Genomic DNA, 14,685 nt, shown 5'->3' on the forward strand with positions numbered 1-14,685 from the left:
TTCAAAAATTTTAGATTCTAGAGATACGATTATCACTGAACTGAAAGCTGATCCTGAATTTGGAAATATCTATGCATATTTGAAAGACCCCGAAAGCTTTGAGCACACAGATATCGATGCGATAAGAAATAGAGCAGAAAACTATGAAATAATAGATAATTTATTATTTTATACGAAAACAACAAACGAAAATATTGAGTACAAACCAGTCATCCCAGCCTCGCTTCGATTAAGCATTTTGAAAGAATTACACGACGCGAAAACAGCGGGTCATTTAGGGGTCAGAAAGACTTTAAAAAGGGTACGCGAGGCGGTATATTTCCCGCAATTATACAAAATATTACCTGCGTATGTCAGGTCCTGCAATCAATGTCAGTTAAAAAATGATATTAATTACAGCTCGGCCGGGTACTTAAATAGCATTCGCGCTACATTTCCGAATGAAATTTTAGGCATAGATCTTCTTGGTCCCTGCCCCCAGAGCGAGTTAAATAAAAATCGTTTTCTTTTAGTAATAGTAGATCATTTTTTAAAATGGACAGAAATTGTTCCACTTAAACCAGTACCTCCTATAAACGAAGCCAAGCCTCTAGGGTTGCTTGAACGGTCTGACGTCATCTAAGTCGTCATTCCTACCATCTTCCTCGCGGCAAAGAATGAAAGAATATACTTCGGTGTCGTAGCGTAGTGAACTGACTGTTGTTTGAAAGTGTAGTGTGCTCTAATAGAACATTTTTCATTTAAATTACTTTATTTATTTTTTATTATGCCACATAAATGCTGTGTTGCAACATGCAAAGGAAATTATAAGAATGGCCCGAAGGTGGCTGTATTTAGTTTTCCTACGGAAGAACAACTGAGAAAACAATGGATTTGGAACTGCAAACGAAAAGATGGATTCAAGCCTACGAAACATTCAAAGGTAAGCATGCATTTCATTTTTAAATTAGAAAATTCCTGAAAGATTAATGTCATTGAAAGAAACATGACTTGAAAATGCGAAAACAAAAAATTCTCAATGCAAGGGAAATAATTTACTAAAGTCCCATTGCATTCAACCATAGAAAATAAAACGAAGTTTTAATTACTTTCTATACAAGCATATTTATTTACTAGGCAGAAATTTCTCTTATCCCATTATGAATGAGTATTATTAATGAATTCTTTCAGTAATTTATATTTTCGGCGTCGGGATCTTTATAACACGCACATTGATTTGGGATTGATTAATCTTTCAGGAATTTATGTTATACAGAGCTTATACTGAATTTTAAAGTGATTATAAAACGGACCCTTTTCTCAATAACTAGTCAATAGAAAATCCACCAACCTTATAAAGTTCATATTATAACTTTAAGTAGATAAATATAAAATGCTTCAAGTCGTAATTTTAAAGCCGTTAATTTAAAGTTGTTTTAGATATAAGTATTTACCTGTTTGGGTATACTATTTCGTTTGATTTAGATAAGTCTCGTTCCACCTATTTTATTTTTATTTTTTTTCTTTTTAAAACTGAATGTATGCAATGCCCCTTTATTATATGCTAGGAGCATTTGAGAATGCATTTTGCTCGTAACTCATGTGAACAGGAAATTAATGCTAATTATGCAATGTTCTAAACTTTATTAATTCTAAAATCCTTAAAAAAATTATGAAATATATGTAAAAGAAAACAATCGTATAAATGGACTAGTTTTGACAGTAATTATTTTAATTTCTGGAATAAGTTACAAGGTGTTTAAATTAAACTGTCTTGTTCAAATAATATTGCCTAAGATTGTAAGCTTACTAGTTTTCACTACATGTTAGCATAAATCCTAATTAGCCTATTAAATTGTTTCATGCACACACACATCTATAAAAGTACGAGTTTCTTATGCCAATAACACCTACCTTGTTACAGTTGTTCACTTGCTACTGGCAGTAAGTTCTTGTGGGCTTGAAATTTACATTAATTTCTTATCTAAAAACACTTATATAAGGGGTTTTGTTTATTTATACTTGTTGCAGTGGAATATGAAAATGTTTCATTGTATTAATAAGTTATATAACTTTTAAAATTTTTGAAAAAAGTTAAGAAAATTATATGGAAAATAAGCAATCTAGTGAGCCTTCCACAGTAATATAATGTCAAACACGATTGATGAATGTGAATATTTCACTCCAAAATTACATAAGAATAGCCTAAAATATTTAATTACTGCAAATAAACTGTTAAATATACAAATTCTTGTTTTTTTCTTTGTGTATCATATTTTAGCACTTATACATGTTTTCAATAATTCAAGAAAAATGAATTTTTTTAATGACTAATGATGTTTTATGCTCTTAAATATAAACATTCATAGGCACACAAGTAAATTTGTACTTCTGGTTGTGAAATATCATATGTAAAAATCATTTATCATTATATTTAGTCATATATCATTTGTAAAAATGTTTAGAAAAAGAGCCAGTAACTTTATATTTGAATGGTACGAATGAATGTGGTTAATCTTATTCTTAACCATCAACTGATGGTTAATCTTATTCTTTTTATAACTGTATTATCACCATTTTGAATGTAATTCCATAACCAAGTGTTGTTTTCAAATAACTGAAGAAAGAAATATTTAGGATGTAGCAATTATATATACATGAGCAATTGTATGTTACCTGAGGATGTATCAATTAAATATTACTTATGTTATATGCATTTGACATATGACAACAAACATGTGCTAATTATTTGCACTTTTCAAAACTTTATGACAGCATCCATGGCTCTTTTTAGCCCAAAAGAGTTAATAGTTTTGTTTTAAGATTTTGCATTATTCACTCTAAATGACTGCATCACTTTTTTTGCGTTGTGCACTTTAAATGGCTATATCTCTTCAAATTGTTACCATCCAAACATTATCGCCCTGTATTATTTTTAAAGAAATTAAATGATGAACGTTTTCCACAACGGTAACCCTTCCCTTAAGCCGATAGCTCTTGAGTGCTTTGTCATGATTAAATAAAAATACAATAAAACCCTTATTAGACTGTGCATGTATTTAAAGGATGGCGAATGCTTACGATTTTATAATTGTTAAGCTTTTGATGCATGTTTATTTATTTGTTCTTTTTCATATTAAAAGGTGTGTGAACTTCTTCAAGCAAGAGGATGTTCTGAGGCAAACTGAATTCTTTGATGAGAAAACTGGAAAGAAGATCATTATACCATTGTCATATCCTCGTTTAAAGAATGGTGCAATTCCAAGTCTGTTTCCTGATGGTCCGAGTCATCTTAGTTCCAGTGTTTCATCAAGGGAATCACCAGAGCATAAAAGACTCAAAAGAGAACAAGATGCACTCGAAAAAGCCTTAGCCTGTAGCTTAGCTGAAAAGGAAGAGTATGAACGAAAACAAATGTTTTATAATTTAGATGAACTAAAAATTTGTTTTAATACTGTGAATTTACCAGATAACTGGATAGTTATACACAGGCCTATAAATACTATGATTCTTAATATTTCTAATGACAATCATCCAAGAATTCTAAAATCATTATTTATTGATTGTAATTTGAATATATCTGTAGCAATTAGAAATATACCTATTAAATCACTGAAGCAATATGTAATCCCATCAAAAATTAACAACCTTAAAGATCTTTTAAGTATTTTAGAGAAATTAGACCTATTTGCCTCAAATGATTCATCTGAAGACAGTACTCAAAATTATTTACCAATTGTAAATGAATTAATGACAATTTTAAAAGAGAAAATTCCACATAAAAACAATGAAATAAATAAATAAATGAAATAAATAAAATCCTTTTTATAGGTTTTGCATCCTAATTGTGTTGCTTTCCTTTAATAAAAATCTGAATTATTTTGAAAATTTTAAATCTTACTTTACATCTTAACAATCAGGCTATATTTATTTTCATTTCTAATAGGAAAATACATAAAACTTGTTATTCTTTCAATGCTAAGAATTGAGAACATTTGATCTATTTAGATGTTTTAAAAGTTCCTACTGATTACCCTGATAAAAATTCCAGTAAGTACATATATAAACTTCATATTTATCATTTGCTAAAAAATTCTCAAATAAGTTACAATGAAATGCTTTCAGGAACAAAAATTTACAAGTTACAAAAAAAATTATATGCACATAATTAGACAAAAGGGATGTTACAAATAAGAATAAGAAACAATAAGAATGAAACATAAGAATTTTGAATTCCTAGCAAGTGTCAAGTTTGTTGAATTTTTACAATTTTTCTTCTTTTTATTATTGGGGAAGATGCAGTTATGTATTCTCAAATAATGATCTAATTTAAAATGCCTAAATATATGAAATGTTTTGCTACCGTATTTTAACACTACCAATGAATAAATATTGATAGATGCTAAAAAATAGTATTTTTCAAATCATTCTCCAGGTTTCTCATCTGTTAAGAAATTCAGTCCCACACTGAAGTGAAAAAAAAGCGGAAAATGACTAAACAATTATGTGTAAATTTGTATTTACGAGAAACAGAAAATGCCGTTAAAAATTGATTAAAATTAATTTAAGGATTTTTAGTGTTAATCAACTGTAAACTTGCTTAATTATGCATTATCCTCTTTGTTAAGGAAGAAAATATTTAATAAAATATATATTCTTCAGAAAGCAAACCAGCATCAGCCAGATATTCAATATATATTTATTACTACTAATCTGAAGTATGTTGAATTAATTTCTTTACTATACTGTTATTATTTTAAGCGTAAAAATATATAAGGAAAGTAAGGTTAGGTATTTGAAATTAGAAAATGCAGTCGATGAAATCAAATCGGAATATATATATTTGCACACACACATATATATATATATATAAACCAAACGATATAGTAAGCCTTATGCAAGGAAATAAAAACTACTTTTCATTTTCTCTCCTCTTAAACGAATAACAGCGATAAGTGGTTTCATGTGGCAACCATGCTTTCTGTATATAAGGACGACTTTAGTGACGTAGTGTGCGGCGTGCCGTGGCTTCGTTTATAGGAGGTACTGCTTAAACGCGCGTCAGCCAAAACAGTCGCAGATGCATTCTTACACAGATACATTTTAAAATACGGTGCCCCGATAAAAGTCATTAGCGATAACGGAAAACAATTCATTAGTCAAATATTTGAAAACATATGCAATGGACTTGTCATACGCCATATCAAAATGGTTCCGTATAGACCACGGGCAAACATAGCAGAAAGAGTGAATAAAAATATAGTAAAAATAATTCGCAGTTACGTGAGCACACATCACAAGCGCTAGGATGGCTACATAAATGAATTAGCTTATGCTTTAAGAACGGCAAATCACGATGCTACGGGAAAAACCCCAGCAGAATTATTTTTAGGCCGAAAGATAATTACGCCTTTAGATAAATTATTCTTTGTGCAACAAAGAGAGCAAAAATTTAAACAGAAAGATGTGCAAAAAGTTATTGACAAAAATTATTAAGTTGACAAAAGTTATTAAGAAATAAGAAAAAAGTGTATTATGATAGAAAACGCCGGGAAGCAGATTTTAAAGTTGGGGATAAAGTATTGAAGCGGAAATTTTCTTTATCAAGTGCCCCAGACAATTTTACTGCAAAGTTAGCTCCAAAATTTGAAGTCCCCTATGTAATTCAGGAAATCAAAGGAGTCGTATTGTACCTTAAGTACGAGAGAGAGGAAATCTGCTGAGCAAGTCCCGACCAGGTGAAAATATACTATAATCAAAATGATTTTGAAATCCTTAAAAGTTTCTTGCAGGACTCAAGCGTAAAAGAAGTAGAAGGTCCCGAAATAACGTCACCCGTTCCACCACCCAAGAAGCAGAGAACTGAAGAGAGACCTAGCCCTTCTACAACCCAGGCGACGGTACCGAAAAGAAAAAACGAAAACTTTCAGACTCTAGCATTTAAGAAAAACAAGAATGCAAAGCCACCGCGTAAAGAAACCTTGGTAAAGAGGAAAACACCACCTACAACGTATCGCAGTAGAAATTATACATCAAGGAGAACGCTCCCAGGGCCAGAGAGTCAGGTGCAAACAAGGCCGCCGTTCCGGAAAATAAAAAGACAGCAGGAGGAACAAAAAGACCAGCAACAACAGAAGAAATTCAAGAATGACTCCAGACCGGAGGACGCCAAGACCAGCCGTGCAGGGAAAAAACGAAAAAGACAGCAACCCGACGACTACTACGCCAAGAGGCCAGCATGCAGAGGACGCAAAAGAAAAACTAATGTGGACGACACTCTGAGGTCAGTGAGGAAAAGATTGGTCCATGAAACATATAACGTGGGAACAGTTCTGCCTAAAAGAATGACGGAGTTCCAATCATCGAAAACTCAAAGATAAGTTAACATCTTCTATAAAATTTTTTCTTTTGTTCCGAAATGTTATGCGTAAATACGAAATTCTATGTTTTGAAGAAAAGTCAATGTATCTCGGTTGAGACTTAGTTTTGTTTTACTTTATTTAGCTAAGGCAAAAGTATTATTTTCTTTAAGTACAAAATCTAAGAACAAGCAGTTTCTGTTGGTCGAAAGACTAATTCTGTTATGGTAAAGCCAAAATTTGGCCGAAGATAAAAATAACTTCGTATTCTTGTATTAATAAAAAACTTTAGTTTCAGTGCTGCCAGCTTGGCGAAGAATGAGTAAAGTAAAAATTTATTTTTCTCTTATTCATTTTATGGTAAATTGTAAAAAATCACATGTATTAGAATTTTGTAAATGTACGTAAATACTTGAAAGTTATGTAAAAGTAGAATTTAGTCTAGAAGCATAAAATTTTAGATGGTAAAAGTAAATGCTCAAAAGCAATGAATTTAAAATTAAGTATTAAACTGTAGCTAAAATCATGCTTTAGAGCGAAAGCCTGCATGTCTAAAGATGAATGAGGGGGAGTTAGAATGAATGTGTTTTGTAGGGTTCTCCACCTACACTTGAATTTTAAGAATGTTAAAGTAGCTCATCGAGTTGTAGAATGTCGAGTAAGGTGTGTCTATTTGGTCGTTGAATTCTAACAAATCATGGTCAGGGTGGAGAGCAAGGGTAAAGTTAAATTAATGTTTGAATACTTGAACGAATGTGAAGTAAGCAGTAACTAAGGAAAATAAATCGTTTAAAAACAAAAATGTATTCAGTGTCAAGAAAGTGTAAATTATAATGTATTTAGAAAGATACTGATACTTATTCCTTCCAGATGCTGGAAGGAAAAGAACAAGATTGATTGCTGAAGTCCAGGAAACGTTCCTGTAAGAAGAGAGATTTAAATAAGTATTTACAGAAATTTAGTATACCTTTTGTGACATAAGATTTTTTTTTATGTAAACGAGGCTCTTAAAAGTTATTTCAGAATTGTAGAAACTTTGCAACAGGTCGTTTGTAGGACCTGCTTCCAAGTTTTCCAAATTCTGGCAGCGGCAAATGTAGGGTTTATATTTATTTTAACTAACATTTATTTTAAGTTTAAACTATCTTTCCTGTCAAGCCTTACTTTCCCCTGGAACTGCCAATGCCAGCGTATGTAAATTTTAGTAGAACGCGCAAGGATTCAAATTATCAGCGGAAGTATTCTGAGTTAAATAGAAAGGAAACGAGTTCGAAGTGTGCTTTCTTACTTCACGAGCGCGGAGGTAGTTAGTCAGAAATTGAAGAACCACGCGTTTCGGCCTGTGTGCTTGCCTCGGCCAAATTGTTAATCTTTCAACGTGGTATTCAGAGTTTGCTGAATTATCAGCGGTATTGTAAAACGCGGTGGGGTTAGTTACGTTTAGAGAGCCTCGTAGTTAGTCTCTTGTTATTATTTCTTTTCAGGTTCTTATTTTTATTTTACCGCCGGGTCGGAGTAGTTTGTGAGCGTCAAGAGGACGCATTTGTAATTTCTAAAGTTGAATAAAAAGGGACTTAAATCCTTCTCAAGACTCTGTCTTATATCCAGTTTCAGCAGTCATCACTTGTTGCGTGCAGGTTGGAGGCGCGCAACTGTACAACTTATTGGCCGGCCTCGGGGTCTGGTATATTCTGAGCGGTGGGGAGCCGTAGCCGGTGACTTGTTCACCCGGTTTGTTGGGTAACGGCCCACTGCAACGGGCTCTCTCATGCTACTGACAGCAGCAACTGACGGGCAGTGCTGTCTAGTGTCTTATCCAGGTGGTGCGCTGCTCCCCTGGAAGGGTAATAGTGGAGGTTGAACCTCCACGAAGTGCCCAAAGGGGCAGTAGACCCGTAGTGTGCTTAGTGCACGGGTCGGGGCAGCAAAGAACTTACCTAGCTTCTAGAATCCTGTGGAACATTCCCTGAGTACAGGAAAAAGAAAACGAAATGGCGCAAAAGAAACGAATATCAGGCGGCCCTGTTTCTATACATTAAATCATTAAATAAAACTAACATTTCACAATTAATCCATTACAGTTCTCTAAATTTTTCCCTTTCACTTTATATTAGAAAATTTTACATAAATTTTCCTTGAGGCACTGTATCCCAAAAACTGCATCCCAATTCACAAACTGTATCCCAATATTATTAAGAATTAAGCGAAAATAAAAGAAAAATTAATCTCCTTATAATAAAAATATACGAATAAATGCTTCTTTCTAGAGAAAAAAAATTAAACTTAATATCTAATTAATTCAGGAGAATACAGAAATTATTTAATTTGTAAAATCCCGAATTTTTCTACACAACTCATTATTCACATATATCGTAATGTTGTCACATATAGCGCACATATATATCACAATATATAGTCACATATATCGCAATGGAAAGTTGACATCGCAATTCAAAAGAAGAAGGGAGGGTGCCAAAGGTTCCAGTTCAAGTTAAAAATGTTTTGGTTTGCAATTATTTTGATTGAACAAGATATATATGCATTAAGTGTTACGTAACATAAAAAGATTTCGAATTTGTGAGAACACATGAACTTAGGGAAGAGCGTAAAATGTAGAATCGTTCATTTTAAGGTCACCAATTATTTCATAGAGCAGCCATCATATTTTGTTATATCTTACATATATGCATATATTGTGGGTTATTTATGAAACTCAAATTTAAGATAAATATGAATGTAAAATTCATTCTTAATGAAATTTTGAATTTTAATATATCAGTTTACCAGTTCACACATTTTATGAATAGCATTTAAGAGACATTTTACAGATAAAATAATGTGAATGAAATACAAAATGTTTATCTTAATGAAAAGTATTATTATCCTGCACTTTAAAAGAAATCGGGTAGTTGCATGAACCCAACACGTATCTCTTTCAGAGTTAACTTTTTCTATTAAAAGCATAAAAAATGATGATGAAAATGAAGATGTTCTTAACAGAATATCAAAGCATATCGTAATTTTAAATTATTAGGTTATTAAACTCCCCTGAAAGCACAGCTTCAGGTAATAAATTATTTAGCCTTTCTTCATTTATTTCACTCTGTGTAGTGTTGCATGTAATCTTACTAAATGAAATATCGATTAAATGAAACCTTCCAGATTTTAATTTATTTTCTTCTATTAATCAAATACTACTTCCTAACTCGAGTTGAAATTAATCACATTTAGTCAATTAAACAACCTACGTTAATATCCGAAGACAAAACATGCTTTCTTTCAGTTCCCTGCTGCCGAAGAAAACGCAGTTGCGGACATGTAGATCATTTACGAGATACTGATAAATTGAACCTCTTAATGTTTCATTTCGATTGTGATAAGTTCTGTTTCAGAAGTCTTTGAAGATCCTTTTGTATGCATCTTTGACACTGATGTTCATCTAATGAGAATACTTTCCGTTTCTTTAATTACACTTTAGATGTGGAACTAGATATTCATTAGCAGCGCTGAGAATTACTTGAGTTTTGTATGCAAATAAGAATACAGTGAATGTAATTTTAAAATGTATTGATTGATTTGAGTTAACACAGCATTTAGCAAAGGCGTTTTAATAACATGTTCACTGTACGAAACTTTTGAGACTGTTAGTCGCATTTTAAATAAAGTAGGTTTGTCGATGTTGCATTTTTACTAAAACCACAGTGGATGTTTTCAAGTTATGTGGAATGAATTTTGATTGATTTCGAAGATTTTTAATGATATTAAATGCCTAATAGTCGAAATTCAGAACTGAAGCTTAATGCGATTCTAAGCTAATTCAATTAATTGATTGTATGAATTACCCTTTGGATCAAATGACGTCTTTTATCTCTCCGATTAATTTTTACAAAATTCAGAATTTGGGTTTTTTGTTAAAAACGTATTGCTTATTTCCTTGTAGTATTTCAAATTTGATATTTTGAACCTTCTTATATTTCTATTTTCTGTTTGAAATTAAATTTTATTATTCGTGAAGAAGAAACTTTACATTTATTTCATATTTCGTATATTTTAGTTATAACGTCTCGTATGTTTTGCTATCATAAACTGAGCTCGAGGTCATAAGGCTGTTTAAATAATTATCCCTAAGTCTTAAGGCAGCACAAAGTCGCGAAAAGAGGGCAAAGAACACTTTATTAATTCAGATAATATTTACATATGGCACCAACTCGTGCTTACAAAAGCCAGCACTTTCGGCTTAACTCACAAAGTTAATGAATAACTTAAAATTAACTGAAAGTTGAGTTTAATCCAACGGCTTCACAGGTTAATTATCTCTCGCGCTGGCTCTGACTCGAAATTCGGCGTAAAGAAGCCTAATGGAAAGACTCCACAGAAATCTAACCGTTAGAGAATCGCTAGCGCTCAACTCCATAGAAATGAAATCGCTAGAGAAAGCAAGATAGCAACTGGTCTGCCTGAAGACAGGCAGAGCACGCTTGGATTTCACCTTCCAAAACATTACGTTAAATACTAACTTCTTTCTACCTCATTTGAATACACGCGCGCTAGATTATTTACATTCTGGCAAGAAAGTGTGAGTTGAAAGCAAGAGCGATAGGAAAGATTGTTTCAGGATAAAATAACTGTTTAGTAAATTAAATAAATCCTCGCGGGTTCTTTATGACTTCGTTAAAGAACCAACTATCAAAGAATTCAGAAAAATTTTCTTTCTACAATACCAAGAACTTGATCCCTTTCAAAAGGTAACAAACTTTTCAGCAGCTGAGGCTTTCTCAGACATCTGGAAGTAAAACACCTTAGCACAAAAGATCGAAAAACTTGATATAGCATTATGGAAGCTGTTTGTCAGATTGAGAAGACTCTCTTCGGTAAAGAGAACGAGATACCATTGATAGATATTGCTACAAGTAGGGGGGACACCTGATATTTGCCAACAAATGATCCAAGTTTTGTCCCTGCCTACTAACTTTCCCGAATACCCTAGCTTGGAACAGAAGATGCCCGCTTCACGCTACACCGCGGGCCCTACCACTGCCAGCAGTGCATTAGGGGCACGTCCGCATGTCCCGAGTGCATCGTTTGTACGTTTATATCTACGGAAAGTTACAATATGCATGGTGGTACATGAATATTACTTCTGGCGATACAACTGATTTTACGTGGCAGTTACAAATTTGTTGCATATTGTTAAATCATATGGATTACGATAATTTTCACATGTTTGTTTGATTCAGTATTTTGTGAATTAAAATTATACAGTTCTTTCAGTCAGCTTACATTTCTTGTAAGGAATTCCTTTTACATATTGCATATTATTACATAGAATTCGTATTTGCATTCCTTTTATTGCAATCACATAGTTCGCAAATTTCCATATTATAAAAGTTATACCATATTAATTATATTTAACACATCACTGTTATGAATATACATGCTGTAGTACAGTTACATTAATTTAAATTTTAATTTTATTTGATGATTGGACAAGTACTTAATTATTACATACAATGTCCTGTGGACTATTTGCGCTATCGTACTTTACGCTAATTATAGTATAACTAGTTTTAAGAGAAACTGAGAAGGATTGTGTTACATGGGGGCACATAACTTTTTTTTTTTTTTTTTTTTTTTTTTTTTTTTTGTCTGCTAAGAACTAGATTATTTTTTGTATTTTTATTCGAAGGTGCTTATTTGCTGTTTCACATCTTAAAAACGGATCCAAGTTCTGTGTTGGTTTTGTAAGATGTAGTTCCTCTGTTATGGGACGATAAAAAATGTAGTGCTCTGGATCACCCCTATATTCACATACACATGTATCACTTTCAGAAATGTTTCTTTCATAGAAATATATGGAGTAGGGAGCATGTCTAGTATTATATCAATTTTTATAAAGGTTAATGCTATTGTTCTTTTCTTTGATGCTTGGTATAAATCTAGAGGCTCTTCTGCCTTGTTGTGTGTTTTGCCACCAGTGTTCCCATCTTTTAATCATTATCTCATTTAATGACTTTTTAATTTCGAATTTAGTTTGAATAGAGTTTTGATTGCTTTCTGCTTCTTTAGCATATTTGTCGGCTTCCTCATTCCCTAAGGTCTCTGCATGTGCTTTAAGCCATTCAATAATAATTTTTGCTTTGGTGTTTCTTGAGTTAATTAATTGTCTGATAGCGGATGATTTGTGAGCCTTGTTTGTTATTGCATGTATGCTTGATAAGGAATCTGTTTTGATTTTCACTTTAGGCAAGTTATTACTGATGCTATAGGGTTTTGGATGGCCAGTGCCTTCTGCTTGAAAAACTGCGTTATTGTCATTTAGATTATATTTGATATTTATTGGCTGTTGGTGCATTTGATGTATTATTATGGCACATACAACACCTTCTTCATTTTTAGAGCCATCTGTAAATATTTCCGTACTGAATATTTCTTCGGTGTTGTTGTGGATGAATCTAAGACGAATATTTGGCTCTATAGCGGAATGAATTTTGTAAGCGTGTTTTAGTTGCTAATAGTTCTTGGCATCGAATTAGATGTCTTCTATTGTGGAATCTTTCTCTTTAGTTGGACAACTCTATCTGTGGTTGCAGTTTTTTCCGCTGTATGGAAAAGGTGAGAAAATTTTTGTAAGCGCAGGGCTACATTGAAAGTTGTTCTATAGCTCCTTGAAAATCGTAAGTAGAAATGTTCTTTGAATTGCCTGAAAATTTTTTATTTTCTTTTTATTTAGAGGGAAAGTCCAATTTGCGTAACCGTAAAGAACAATTCTTTTAATTACTGTATTGAATATAATTTTATTCAAATGCGGGCTCAACGTCCAGTTGAACCCATGCATTCTTTTGAAGTTTTTGGCAATAGTTGCGGTTTTGTCTTGAATATGTTGTAAATGAGATACACAATTTAATTTGTGGTCGATAATGATTCCAAGAAATTGTATCTGTTTGACTACTTTGACCCTTTCTCCACTGATGGTGAATTTTTTAGTTTTTGTAATAGATTGTCCTGATTTACTGAAGACTATTGCGTGAGATTTTTCTGTCGAAAGTGAAAGTTTTTGCTTCTGGCAAAGTTTGTTGAAGACGTCGAGGCTTTCATTGACATTTTTTATCATAATTTCCCTTGTTCTTCCGTTGATGACAAACGCCACGTCATGCAAACACAGTGGCTTTGGTATGGTAGGGCCATTCATGGATGTGATCTTGTTAAATACTAAATTCCAAAGATCAGCACTTAGGCATGATCCTTGTGGGCAGCTGTGTTGTTGTGCCTTTTTACTAATCTATTATTATGTTGGATTATGTTTTTCATATTACTGAAGAAATCTTCAAGGATACTGTAGATATTTTGGGGGCATTCGATATTTCTGAGTGCCTGTTTGACTGCAAGCCGCCAGAAGTCGTTTGTAGAGTTCTCCACTTTGTAAAGGCGAAGTTGCTGTTGAACATGAATAATCTTAAGAACTGATAAACGAATAATCGCTTGACATCGTGTGACAAGAAACAACAAGATGAAAGTGTAAATAACCTTTTATTATTCAGATTAACAAACAAATAACAAAATTCCGTCTTGGAGTGTACAATAAAAGTTCTTGGACTTTTATTGTACACTCCAAGGTTCTTGGTTCGACACTTGGACTTGAGCTTAAGAAGCTAAGAAGTACTAAACTAAAACTAATCTAAACTAAAAAGATATAGCCGAAGCTATCAAGATTCTAACCGAGTTGGCCCTTTAACGCGAATTGACGGCGAAGTTATCAAGGGCCTAAGTATGGCCGAGCGTAATAATAGCTTACGAGTAGCTTAAAAAGGCGGACGCGTGCAGACAGAATACCTGATAACTCTATCGTTAAGACCGAAGAACTTTGCGGTTTAAATACCGCTCCTCCTCATTATGTTGCATTCAGACGTAATTCCAAAACTACGTTCTGGCCGGAAGTAGTAAGTTGAAATTAAGAATTTCACAGGAAAGAAATTTAATTCAAAATTTAACTGTTAATAAAATTAATATAATTCTGGATATGGTGCCTTACAAGTTAACTACTTCACCGTTTGCCCTGATAGAGTATCGTCAGTTTGAAATGTTTATTTAACCGTCAGCGACGGCAGACTATCGTCGAGGTTAAATTTGGCATGAACCGTGACCCCTGAGAGAGATTCGACGCTTCTTATTTTTCCTACCCCTCAGTACCAGTCGAAAAGGAAAAGAAGTGATTGATGGCTTAATTGACCAGACTCACTCCACAGATTGTACCTGAAAAACAAACGACGGGGGATCGCTTTTTCCGAGGGAATAATCCCCCTTAACACAGATTTCGAGAGATGCACAACAATTCACACACCTTCCCATT

At 33.1% G+C, this 14,685-nt stretch overlaps 1 protein-coding gene across 1 annotated transcript in view; it reads left to right on the forward strand.

The window, feature by feature from the left end:
* The first annotated feature begins 586 nt into the window (after positions 1-586).
* Positions 587-14,685, forward strand: part of LOC146998575 (uncharacterized) — a 46,204-nt gene continuing 32,105 nt past the window's right edge. Inside the window, exons 1-2 of the mRNA XM_085810222.1 lie at positions 587-922; positions 3,123-3,717. Of these exons, the coding sequence (XP_085666348.1) occupies positions 894-922; positions 3,123-3,717 (624 nt within the window). The 5' untranslated portion in view covers positions 587-893. The remainder of the gene's footprint in view (positions 923-3,122; positions 3,718-14,685) is intronic.

Source organism: Stegodyphus dumicola, chromosome 2 (assembly GCF_044657685.1).
Source record: "Stegodyphus dumicola isolate Sdum_Otavi_A_Nest chromosome 2, ASM4465768v1".
NCBI lineage: Eukaryota > Metazoa > Arthropoda > Arachnida > Araneae > Eresidae > Stegodyphus > Stegodyphus dumicola.